Source organism: Bidens hawaiensis, unplaced genomic scaffold, assembly GCF_021521415.1.
Source record: "Bidens hawaiensis isolate Kalapana, Puna unplaced genomic scaffold, B.hawaiensis_p1.1 tig00029072_1, whole genome shotgun sequence".
NCBI classification, from domain to species: Eukaryota; Viridiplantae; Streptophyta; class Magnoliopsida; order Asterales; family Asteraceae; genus Bidens; species Bidens hawaiensis.
The window spans coordinates 56,007-70,018 of record NW_027505146.1 but is presented as its reverse complement, the minus strand read 5'-3'; the positions used below and the strand labels follow the sequence as shown (position 1 = coordinate 70,018).

At 33.9% G+C, this 14,012-nt stretch overlaps 1 protein-coding gene across 1 annotated transcript; it reads right to left on the bottom strand.

Annotated features, from left to right (window-relative positions):
• Positions 1-6,160: 6,160 nt before the first annotated feature.
• On the bottom strand, positions 6,161-7,473 carry LOC143611072 (protein CRABS CLAW-like). Its single transcript, XM_077085377.1, has 5 exons — positions 7,026-7,473; positions 6,756-6,878; positions 6,509-6,611; positions 6,361-6,409; positions 6,161-6,263 (listed from the first exon to the last, which is right to left on the bottom strand). The coding sequence occupies exons 1-5, from the start codon at positions 7,140-7,142 to the stop codon at positions 6,161-6,163; spliced, it is 495 nt and encodes a 164-aa protein (XP_076941492.1). The 5' UTR covers positions 7,143-7,473.
• Between the last annotated feature and the right edge of the window lie 6,539 nt (positions 7,474-14,012).

The window sequence follows — 14,012 nt, the reverse complement described above, 5'->3', positions numbered from 1 at the left end:
ACTAGGTTGAGTCTAGTTTCTAAAGAATATAAATTTGCAATTTTTGGACGTGTATAAGTTAACCTTTATGATTTTACGAAAACGTTGTGCAAAGCTGAGTTGTTAGACCTGCTGTTAGGTTGTTTTGTAAATATTATATCTCATGAACTATGAGACCAATTGGATTGGTTCCACTTCTGGAAGTTGACTTGTTAACTTAGGAACCTAACCCAAGTGGTCTTGCATTTATTAGATTTTTAGTTTAACGGGAATTTCAAATAACATTCTGTTGCGCATAAATTTGACTGTTATGAGTTTGCTGTGGTAAATTGATCTTTGTGAGAAATATGTATGGAATAAAAATACAAAAAAATATGTTCTGGAAACCTAACACATACATGCTTTTGTGATGATTTTTGGTAAATTAATTGTAATGCTATGATCGGTGAGATAGACTAGTTTTTCAAGTAAAATTCTGTCGTTAAGAAACTAGTTGCTGAATTTTGTGAAAGTTGCATGAAACATGGTGATTGCTAATTTATTATCGTGTTTTGACCAAATTATAGCCCTGCTTGTGGTGCGCACATATGATGTATATATGTGTGAACCCTCGGGTGGGCAAAAGTGAAATTGCACTAATTTTGACGTTATTTTACTAATCTTGTGAAAATAACGTTAAAAGTGACGGACGGTTAATCAGGCATCATGTAGTGGCGTTGATAGCCGAAAGACAAGGGTACATGCACCGATCAGCCGGTGTCCCGATGATTGAGTGCTATGTGCCTTATGTCCAAGGCTTGATGCAAAACTACTATCGAGCCGGGGGTCTCACCGAAAGCAGCCTCTCTATCCTTATAGGGTAGAGGTAAGGCTGTCTACATCTTACCCTCCTCAGACCCTACCATAGCTTTGCTATTGGTGGGATATACTGAGTACGATGATGATGATGATGATGATGTTTTGACCAAATTACCCTTGCGGGGGATAATTGCTAATTACTTGTCGTATTTTGACCAAAATACCCTTGAGGGGAATAATTGCTAATTGATTGTCATGATTTGACCAAATTGCCCTCGTGGGGAATAATTGCTAGTTAATTGTTACGTGTTGACCAAATTGCCCTTACGGGGAGTAATTGCTAGTGATGTACATTATGAATACATGACACGTAAATAATTGCTCACACATGTAACGTATCACAAATACACTTGTTAAAGTCACACACGATTCACAAACGAAACACGAAACATGTTGTGTGCATAGGTATTATGTGCCGGGTCTAGAGACTCGATAATATTCCGACACTTAGAAAAATCTCTTTGTTGTTTTAGAACGCTAGAGAGAGTTTTTCTGTGACGCGCATCTTGGTGAATTATTTTGGGAATACTTCGCAAACAGTGAGTTCACTTACCCCTTTTAAACTGTTTTCAAACGCTTTTCACCTGGGGGAGATAACATACTCCGAAAACGCATTTAAGATTTTGTTAATATAGATTATATATCACTTGTAAAGACTAAGTGGCAAACACAATAACTAAAGTCCTTCATTCACATCGAACCGTTTAATATTGGATAATAGCGAGTCATTGTTGAGTAGTACTACTGGGTTTGACAAACCCCACCCAACGCTAAACTCGACTGGAGGTCGAGTGGGTGTAATCTTGGCTAAACACATACCATGGTCGGGATAGACCTGGTGGCAAGGCAAATGATAAACAGTCAGCTTCGGTGTCGAACACTTAGTAATACTTGTTTTATAGGCTAGTTACCTATAGATATATAATTGACATAACAGTATCTGGTAACGCTGAACGCAAAACGCTGAACGCAAAACGCTGAACGCAAACGCAAACGCTAACGCTTTATTTTATTTGAACTCGTGAACTCACAAACCCTGTGTTGACACTTTTAGTATGTTATTCTCAGGTAGCCGAGGCGGGCGCGCGGTTTAGGATCATGCATTGCTTGAAACACTTTTAATTATGCAAACTTATTTTAAACTTTTATCATTGGGTTTTAAGTCGTCCTGCGTGACGCAACATTGGTTTCTATGGTTTTACGCTTCCGCATTTAATTACTCGTAAACGTTTTCATGGTTTTAAAACTTTGTTTTATGGTTTGATTATAATTAATGATTCCGATCCTGTTAGTTCACACCCTCTGACGGTAAAACTCCGTTAGTGGATTTTGAGGGTGTGACACCAGCCATGTTAAGAGGATTATTCAGCTCTTGAAATTGATCATCCGAATCCACGATTGTTTGGACCTTTGTTTGAGAGACAAAGGCTCTAGAGTTTGTGCTTGAATTGCCCTTGTGTGGATGACCTCCAATTCTTGGAGCTGAACTGCTTGGCTTGTGGACCTCATGCTTTTTTCCAGCAGACTTGCTATTTTCTTCATCAGTCACTTCAGTCACACGAATATCATTTGCTGGCTTGGGTGGATTTGTGCATTGTCTTGAAAAGTGACTCATCTCACCACAGTTATTGCACCTCAGCTTCTCTTTATCAAACCCAATTCTTTTCCTGTCTGAGTCTTTGAAACTGTCTTTTCCATATGTGTTCATGAAGTTTGTAGTTCTATGGACTGCCATAGCCATTTGGTATTTGATGTCCATCTTCTCGAGATCCTTATCGTTGATGTCTTTTAGATCTCCTTTCTCAAATTGAGGTGGCAACAAATTTCCTTGCATTAATTCTTCATGGCTTGACAAGAATGCATGAACTAGTGATACATTTGAGTCATTCAACATTGGAAGTGCTTCACAGTAGCTAGAACTTTTGCTTTGCTGAGTCTTTGACGAAGAGGAAATCCCATCAGCTTTCAAGGCTTGTTCAACCGCACTATCAACTACCTTTTGAAATGAACTGGAACCAGATGACACAGACTGATTGCCAGTTGTGATGAATGCTGTCTCCTGTGGTGGCACAACTGAAGAGTACTTTGGAGTGGTCACTGAGTACATGTTTTGCTGGGTTTTGCTTATGAAAGCAGTAGGCATTTTTGAAGCAGTACTCACCCCAGCTTAATTCAGAAAACTCAGATAATTGTTGATTCTCATCTGCTTATCCATTTCAAATGACTTAGTAGTGGATATCAAATCAATGTTTGACATTGCATTCAAATTGGTAGTTCTCTTGATTGTTACTGTATTGGTACTCCAGCTATACGGCAAAAAGTTCATCAACTTGTGGTTGATTTCAGAGTTCATGATGTTGACACTAGTTGCTCTGATTCTTACCATCAACTTTTCAAACCTTTTTATCAAATCTTCTACACTTTCACCTTGACGATGGTTGAACATGTTGAACTCTTCTTCAAAAGGGCTTTCTTGTTTTCCCTAATCTCAGCATTTCCTTCAACTTTTTCAACAAGTGCATCCCACAAACCCTTGGCACTTCTGTGTTCACATAGAGTCTCAGTAATTTCATTGGAATGACAAACAATTAAAGTGAGGTATGCCTTCTTGTCTTGCTCTATCAAGGTCCTATCATTTTGATCATAATTTTCAACAGGTTTTGGTTGTTCCCCATTTGCAGTGAATATCACGAGAACATGAGGACCTATCTCAAAACAACTCATCAACTCAGAATCAGTCAAAGAAATAAAGTTCATGAACCTCCATATACAGTCGGCAAAGTTGTCATCTAATGTCATAAACTTTGGAGGTTTTGTATTGGTTCCCACTTGGTTTTCTAGCAACAAGTACCCCTTCAATAACTCAGAATCAGTACTAGCCATGATTACAACAGTCTCAAACACTTAAAAATCCTTAAACAGTTGAAATTTTCACAAAACAACAATTTCGCACGAAACAGTAATGCGAAGCGAAACAAGAATTCAAGCGAAGGGAAACAGGTGAACAGTGATGTGAAGCGAAAAGATTCTTGTGCGAATTGAAATGATGACTGTGCGAAGCAAAATGGATCTTATGCAAAGCGAAACTGTGAACAGTGATGCGATGCGAAACAGTTCTGTGCGAAGCGAAATTGCAAGCGAAGCGAAAACATTTCAAGAGATGCGAATTCTTTGCGGAGCGAAACCAAATCTCATGCGAAGCGAAATAGTCAAGCGAAGCGAAAATTTTAAAAGCTTCCAGAAACAATCTTTCTTGGGATCAGTTTCACCTAACTTGTCATATCTTGTCTAGGGTTAGCACAACAACCCCATTTCATGCGATGCGAAATTTTAACTATTCGGTTTTTAACAATTTTAAACCCGAAACTTTTAGATCTAGACTTTTATACTTGTTATTTTCACCAAGAACACATTCTAAATAATGATTATCAACTGGAAATTCAAAACCTTTTATATTTTTGTGGTTTTTCTTTGCAAGAAAATTTCTTTTTCTTTTTCTCAAGATCAAAACCCAAGTTTGTGATCCAAAAACCTCAACTAGTGAGCCGAAGCTCTGATACCAATTGTAGGTCCCAGCGCGGGTGGATCTAACAACGTGTCTTGGATCAACCAAATCCGGTGCTAGCGGAATATCACACCGAATTACCTTTGGTCTCGGATCTTGATGTTTATTTTCGGCTGAGGGAAGTGAGAGTGAGAGAGAATAAGAAAAGTGGAAGTTAGAAAATTTGCAAAAGGATTCTTTCTTTCCATGACATGCTTCCTATTTATAGGAAAGCATGCATGAGAAGTGTTATATTCATTTAATGCCTAATGGACTTTTTTACAATGGACCTTGGCTCAATAACATACAAAATGAACCAACAAGCCCAAACATACACAAATACATCTATTCCAATACAAAAGACTAAATAAACAAAACAGGACCTAACAGGAACAAACTATGTGTTTAGCATAAACAGAGGGTTTAATAAAGTTCAAAATGTGATTTTCGATTTGTCAGAAAAAAATATATTGTATTCAAGTGACTTTGCTCGATCCAATATTCCAACATTTCTTATGCAGTTCCTTGTAACGAATCAGTTCACACATGCACCGGTTTCTTTAATAATATATCGTTTAATATTAGTTTGCGAGTAACGTGAAAACTTTAAACAAACAACATCCTTTTTATGTTTCCTTTATTTTCTACATTGTTTCAATTTCATTATATGTACGTTGTCTCGTAAACTAATAATACTAATAGAAATAAAACATGTAGATCGATATCATTCATTCTAAAATAGATATATTACATAAAATCCATGGTCTTTAAACTAATAAGAACATTAGATAACATAAGTCATTCATAGAACATCAGTTTCAGAATACAAATACATAAGGTTGCATCAGTCCTTTCAACGACTTCAAGGTAGCAACGCATATCTAGCTACTTCATCCCTGCAAGATCAAAACCCTAAAACAGAAAACATATCATCATTCATGAAGGATCGTTATCATAGAAATATGGAGTTCTCTTTGATTCTTATATAGTAACAGAGACACAACTACGTTATTTAACTTAAATAAGATTAAGATTTAGACTGATTCATACACAACTTTTGTTTTTTTTTCTTTCTCGCTTGGCAATACTTTCTAAAAACGAGAAACATCCTACTTCTAAGCAATCTAATTAACACGTATGAGTTCAGGTAAAGGTTCTACTTAATATTGGGTGGCTGAGGTCAAATCCTTAATGAAATGGGTGGACTAATAGAAACTATTGCCAGAAGGGCTATTTCAACAGCAACGTCGAAAATGACTATACGAGATCAATTCATCATTTCAAGATAAAAAAGAAATAAGCAATAAAAAGAGCGGGTGTTGGTTTTTTTGAGCAAAATTTTGTTTCATTTTTTTAACTTTGTATGATGAAAAATTGATAATTAAATAAATGATATGATTCAATTGCAGACTTTTGAATGTAGCAAATAACAAGGGCTAATGAGTATTTGAATTACATGAGCTAGCAATCATTGATATGCTCATATTAAGAAATATACTATAGTTTAAGTAGCAATATATTTAAGTAACTTAAATTGAGAAATATACTTTTAGTTACAAACAATTCTTTATTCTTAACCAATAAATGCTGAAGAAAACTTACAGTGTTGATGCTCCCTGAGATGGATCCATTTGGTATATGCCCAGCCCACTGTTGCAACATCGGAAGACGAATTAATAAAACCCAAAACGTGAAAAAAAAAATTATATATAAACATACATACTATATGTAGGTATTTAATCAAAGCAGTATTAATTAGCGAGAACCAATATAAACAAGCTACAAAATATATAAATAAGTAATCACATTTTTCGCTGCAGTGCTGAATGCTTCTCGATGTGGTATCTGAGGATTTGAAGCTTTGATGCGTTGTATCTCCTCTCTATATTCAAGTTTCACACAAAAGAACATATTATTAACTTGAATACCGAAAATGTCGAAAAAAGTCAAGATTGTTGGTAGTTTGGCTGTAAACTCACTTCATGAATCGATTATAAGCAGATGGAAGCCTATGTTTCTTCTCAGGTGCTGTTTGCCACGAAAAATAATAAATTTGTAATAATAATTGTATTTATCATATTTAATATTCAAAAGTAATAATATTGAAAAGAGCTGATGAGTACGTACGTTTGACAACGAACGGAGCTTTTGGTGATGTGGGTTCATTTGAGGTGGACGATGAAGATGATAAAGATTGAGTGCCTCTTTTAAAGTCACTCGAGAAACCAGCCTGTTTGCAGGTTTAACACACAAAAAATTCTTAAAAAAACATCCTTAATTCCAATTTCAAGAAAACGCACCGCCCGAAATCCCACTTTGGTAAATTAACAATAATATAAATTTTATTGAAATTATTATGACGAAGCATATATACCTGAAAAGGAGGAAGTGAAGGATGATCAGGATGAGAAGCCCTAATGGTCAGAAATGATAAATTGCTACAATGTCCACATTTCACAGTCACTGTATCCAGAAGCCTCTTGCATGGTATCCCTACCTGTATATATTAATGAACACAAAAAAAAATTCAGATTATTCACACATAAAACATCAATATCTATGTATAAATAAAAGGATATGATGTATATTGAAATAATTATCTTGTTTTCATTCAAAAACAAAGTTGGATCACATAAATAAATACCGCTAGAAGGGTATTGCAGAAATTGCAACGAACGTAACAAAGGTGTTGATCCGAAGGCGTTTGATCAGCTGGTTGATCCATATTTGCTACCCTCTCGGCTTGCACTTCAAAGTTCATGATCACACAAATGGAAACCGTGAAGTTGAATCAGTGGATCACAAATGATATGTGTTATATTAATCAGTGGATGATTATATATAGGTATATATAGAGAGAGGATTGCACATATGAAAAGGGTCCATTAGGGTTTTGATGGGGAGGGAAATATATAGGAGTAAATGTAGGGTTAGGGAAGCTAGTTGGTACATGAAAAAGGATACATTTAGGGTTCCTACAAATGATATCAATAGTACATCCCACTTCTAGCTTCCAAACGATTCATTTTTGCTCCACCCCTCTCAAGTTACATAAGTGTTTTTTGAATTGTTATAAATCTGAAAACATCAGTTTGAGTGGCCTCTATGTGAAAATTTTGATTATAGTTATTAGGTTTATTTTTAAGTGTTTGGATAAAATATTCACATTTGCGCATGTTTTGAGAACTAAACTTTATTGATTGATATAGCATCATGTTCTAAATATATAAGAGAATTTGAAAAACAATCTACATTCCTAAATATTTTAATATAGTAAATGAAAGACTAATGGGGCATTTGGGATTACTTATTTTATCCTTTTATGACTTATATGTTAAAACGTATTTAAGAAAGCAAAAATTATTTATAGATAAATCATAAGTTATAACTTTCTTATATAAGCTATCATAAGGAGGTTAAATAAGTAATTTCAATAACCCCTAATTTATACAGTAATTAAAATATAATATAAGTTTAATTTTTGCATTACAGATGTTATAAGAGTTCAATTTTTGCATTTAAAGGTGCCAATTAATTTATTTTAAGATGTAAAAAACAAAACTTATGTTATCCTATAATATTCACATACTATACGTTGATGATCATTTGTGTGTTTTATTGTAGTTTAAGAACATAAAATCAAGTTGTTTTACAACCGCTACAAGAATATAAGCCTATCCCGACGACACCTATTCTGATAACATGATGTTGTCAGTATATCCAAACCCTATCCCCATGACATGTCGTCAGGATAGAAAATCCCAAATTTCTTGACTGATCAATACGCGTGTCAATTATTAATACGCGAGAGAGTGTTTGACTAAACCAAACCAATGACTCGATACTTCTCCCGATGACTTGTTATTGGGATAGAGTTTTTATATTTTATTTTTCCTTGTCTTTAAAATCATATTAAATTAGAAATAAATAATAAAAAATTAACAACCCAATCCCAACGACTTTTTGTAGGGATTGAGTTTTTATATTTTATTTTCTTTTTCTTTAAAATCATATTAAATTAGAAACAAATAATAAAAATTAACTATCCAATCCTGTACTATATGTAGTCGAGACAGAGTGTTTATATGTTATTTTTTCTTTCTTTAAAAACATGTTGAATAAGAAATAAATAATAAAAGTTTAACTAACCAATCACGACGACATATTGTTGGGATAGAGTGTTTATATTTTATTTTTTCTTTCTTTAAAAACATGTTAAATAAGAAATAAAAAATTAAAAAATTAAATACCCATTCCCGAAGACATGTTATCGGGATATAGTGTTTATATTTTGTTTTCCTTTCTTTAAAAACATGTTAAATAAGAAATAAAGAATAAAAAATTAGAGTGTTTATATTTTATTTTCTTTTCTTTAATATCATATTAAATTAGAAACAAATAATAAAAAATTAACGAACATTTAAAAAAAAATTTGAAAACGTTTCCCGACGACATGTCATTGGGATAATATAATATTTATTTATTTTTCCCTATCAATGTGCGCATGTATAATGTATATACAAACATACATAGATGGTTACATACATACATACATACAACACATGTACATACACGCTTACCATATGTACTTTAGTGCTTGACAAAAGAACAACTTCGTGAAACTAAAACCACAACATAAGAACACAATAAAGATACTGTTGTTTTTTTTCTTTTTCTTTTTCTTTTTTTTTAACGATTCATTTTTTACATTTTATAAAGATTGTGCATACCCTGAATGACTAAATGACTAAAGACACTAGTAGTATACCTGCACCACGCTGTGGTTACGACGATATGTTAAACAGATTTTTAGTAGTTACGACGATATGTTAACATATGGTACGATACGGTTTTTTCAAAAAATGAATGTTGCTTTTGTACGTTACAATTGTTGAGCCTAGTTTTGTTTATCTAAAGTCTTTTGTATTGTTAGTATATTTGGGCTTGTCTTGTAATAACTTAATTGGGCCTAAGGCCATTGTAATTTAAGCCCATTGGGCCTTGATGTAATATAACATGTTTCATGCATGCTTTTCTATAAATAGGAGCATGCTTATGAGACAAACAAGTTTTTATAAAATTAACAAGTCTCTAACTCATCTTGTTCTCTCCATCTAAACTAAAGCCGAGTTAATAAAACCACTACAAGATCCAAGACCCGGTTTCATGTGAGTCTCATTTCATTTTATCCTTACTTTATTAACCGGATTTTGTAAAATACAATTTAAAATCCCGAAAACCCAAGCCTTGTTTTTATAAACTATTATATCATTTATTTCTCATCTTCAAGACTCAATATTAACTGATGGTCTTTCAATCTAGGACACACACATTAAACCGAACCGTTGGGCTCACTTAGTTGAGGATTTATTCTAAGTTTTTCTTCATCAACGTCATCTTTTTCAAGTGAGTAATTTAATCCCCGTTTTCTTTTTTATACTTTGGGGGTAGCTTGCATACTACTCAAACAAAAACGATTTAAGAATTAGATGCTCAAACCACAAACTCTAGGTTATGTATTCCTTAGAATAATTATCCGGTTATGTGTTATATGCCTCAAACCAGAAACTCTAGGTTATGAATTAATTACTAAACGTATATTGCTTTGGTTGGTTGGCCTCATCTTCATCCTCAATAAGTATGATCATGCGCTCTTCCTTGTAATTTGGTAGTTTTACCTTTTAGAAAGTAGCCTTATTTATTTATGATTTATATACCTCAACTGTCACTTTTATTTAGGGTTTCACATATGAGTTGTTGATTTTTGCCTCATATTATATGATACAAAAATCATGGAATCACTCACAAAAATTCGTGTTGACAAAATATATTTTATGCAATGCTACAGTTTTGATAATTGGTTGATTGAAGATTTGAAGACGTTATCTTATTTTGAACCGTTTAGGTTATTAGCTAAATGAACTATTTATTTTCCTTTTACTTTGTTTTATTCGTATAAACAAGATGTGTTGTATTTGATGTGGAATGAGTTGTTTAAAAATTGTCACTTTAATAGTGTCATGTGCATTGAGCAATAATAGTCGCGCCTTGTCATGTTTAGCTGTTTTGGCCGGGGTGTTACATCAAGATCCAAGTTCAACCGATATCATTTTAAGGTACGTTCAAGTAAAAAGATTATGTATTTAATCCCAGTTTGCTATGAAATTTGGTAGGCTTCTAGATCGGGCATTATGGTTTGATAATAATGCAAACCTGTCCTTGATTTATGAACCTTATGTAATAGATTTAGTTTTGGAGTTAAAAAAAACGGTAGGTATTGGTAGTTCTTGTATTCAAAATAGCGGCTCTAGTTAAGCCTCGTGGTGGACCAGGTTGTGACTTGTTCAATTCTAAATTTGTAATTGTTTAGCCGATATGGGTTTGTAATTCAGATAGTCTATCATTAATAAAACGTGCATTTATTAGTATTTGTTTATGTTTAGTATTATTATATTGTGTATGCTGGTTAAACAATCCTCAATCTCACTTATTTTATATCATTATTGCATTAAATCAAAGTTCAAGAGCCATTATGTAAAAAATCAATTTTGTGGTCTGTGGATCTGCTACGCTATGTGACAGGCAAGGCACTTCTTCATCGCGATGCACGGTCTTGTCTGTTGGATGATAATTGTCGACCTAATGGAATTTCTCAAATCTCTTCCCAAATTTGTATTTGATTCAAATTGACGACTCTAGAATGTTCCTAGATCATATTTTAATGAAAATTAGTTATCATTTTCTCTTAAGTTCTGAGATATAACCTCTAATTGAGTTGATCTCATTCATAGTTTAACTTTTAAAAAAATCTTATAAATTAATAGTTTAAACCTAAACCCTAATTCAATTATGATATAACCCATACTCCATTGCTACACTTTGATTTATTCCTTAATTTGGTGTTTCGGTAGTGTAATTTAAGAGTTCTTCATAATTTGACTTTAAAAGTCAACTGTTTCGGGTGTTCTGCATCTTCTAATCAATTGTCGGGTAAAATTTGAGTTGATTCTGTTAATTAACATCATTAAATCTAAAGCCCTCGTTCACTACCAACGAATTAAGGAATTTTCACATTCAATTGAATCAAAACCAAATTAGGGTTTATGTTAAATTTAGGGTTTTTCAATTAATCAATGATTTTACCCAAATTGACTTCTGAATTTTTAATTAACTTTATCTTAATTCTTGTATTTTGGTCAAGTTAGACCTGAATCCGATCTCATATCGACATTCAGACCGAGCACGAACCGAATACCCATTTAAACTTACTTTTCCTGTTTTTTATGTTAGAACTTTAAGTTTTAATTAATTTTTATTCCATCCATCATATTAGTGATGTTAGTATTATATTTTGATTTCTTAGGATATTTTGGTTGAGTTCGGTTGTCAGCTCGCTTATTCATGTTTACTTTTGTAACATTCGTCAAATTTCGGACCCTAAAACCCGACCCATTTAAATTTTTATTTTTCAGTCAATTGTTATTTAATCAATTAATAAAATTTTTATCGATCATTTTCTATTTCACGACACCCGTCTTTGTACTCGGCTACCTCATTAATAAAATCCCGAGTTTGTTTAGTACTTACAATTTAGTTTTGTTTATTTATTTTTCTTATCAATTGTTAATAATTATCAAGAATGAACAAAAACAACCCCATAACTAACTTTAATCCCATTATGCACCCACCACAAAAGCCTAACGACTAAAATGCAAATAACATTTCAAAGATCTCCTTCTTCCCCCTCCTTCCTTCTTCATGAACGACCCCTTCCCCCATCTATGGTAACTCGGATTTTTTGCAATAAATCACGAATTTGATTTCATAAGATGATTTCTTCACTAAAATACTGTTAGACCTCATTTTGTTAATATTAGTCTTTTGTATTGAATGTATTTATTTCTCTTGGACTTTAATAGTTCATTTTGTATGTAATGGCCCAAGGGAAAAACTTGTAATCAAGCCCATTGGGCATTATGGAAATAAAGAAATCTCTCATGCATGCTCCTCTATAAATAGGGAGCATGCCATGAGAAGCACATCCTTTTGCCAATTTGATTAACTCACATATCTTCCCTTCTCTTACTTTCTCTCGTCTCTCTTTCTCACTACACCAGAAAATAGCATCTCAAGATCCGAGACCGCTTAGGTGGTTTAATGTGATTTCCGCTAGCACTAAGCTCGGTTGATCCAAGAACATTGTTAGATCCACCCGCCACGGGACCTACAATTGGTATCAAAGCTTCAGCTCACTAGTTGAGGATTTTTGGATCACAACCTTGGGTTTTGATCTTGAGAAGAAGATAAGAAATCTTCTTGCAAAGAAAACCACAAAAACAAGAAAAATAACAAAAATACAAAAGAATCGGTTTCTAGTTGATGAACATGACTTAGATTGTGTTCTTAGTGAAAATAAACAGTGTACTTGCTTTATATCCAAAAGTTGTGGTTGGAAAAGTGTTAAAACAAGTGTTACGGGTTCTTTGAAAGGTGTTAAAATCAACAAGTAACTTTTTCGCTTTGCATGGCATGAAAGTTAGTGTACCAACCCTTGACCTAGTACTGACAGATTAGGTGGACAGATCCCAAGAAAGATCGCTTCTAGAAGCTGAACTTTTTCGCTTCGCTTCACTTTTTCGCTTCGCATAAAAGTTTTTCGCTTCGCATGCAACTTTTTCGCATCGCTTCACTTTTTCGCTTCGCATACAACTTTTTCGCTTCGCTTGGAAAGGGTTTTTCGCTTCATGAAGAGACTTTTTCGAGCAAAAAAGTTGACTGTTTCTGAAATTTGAACTGTTTGAAGATTGTTAAGTGTTTAAAACTGCTGAGACCATGGCTAGCACTGATTCTGAGTTGTTGAAGGGGTATTTACTATTGGAAAACAAAGTGGGAACACCTCAAAAACCTCCAAAATTCATGACCTTAGAAGATAATTTTGCCAACTTCAAATGGAGGTTCATGAATTTTATCTCATTGACTGATTCTGACTTAATGAGATGCTTTGTACAAGGTCCTCATGTTCCTGTGACTGTCACTCAGGCTGGGGAACAACTAAAAACTCCTGAAAATTATGATGATAATGATAGGACCTTGGTGGAGCAGGATAAGAAGGCATATCTTACTTTAATAATTTGTCTTTCAAATGAGATTACTGAGACCCTACAAGAACATACAACTTCCAAGGGTTTATGGGATGCTCTTGTTGAGAAGGTGGAGGGAAATGCTGAAATTAGGGAAAACAAGAAAGCCCTATTGAAAGAAGAATTCAACATGTTCAATTAACGTCAAGGTGAAGCTGTGTTGGATTTGGGGAAAAGATTTGAAAAGTTAATGGTAAGATTTAGAGCAGCAAGTGTCAACATCACCAACTCTGAGGTCAATCACAAGTTGATAAATTCTCTGCCATACAGCTGGAGTACCAACACAATTACAATCAAGAGAACCACAAATTTAAATGCCATGACAAACTCTGATTTGATCTCAACCATCAAGTCATTTGAAATGGATGAGCATATGAGAATGAACAATCATCTGAGTTCTCTGAATCAAGCTGGAATGAGAACTGCATCCTCAATGCCAACTGCTTTTATCAGCAAAACCCAGCAAAATGTGTACCCTGTGAACACTCCAA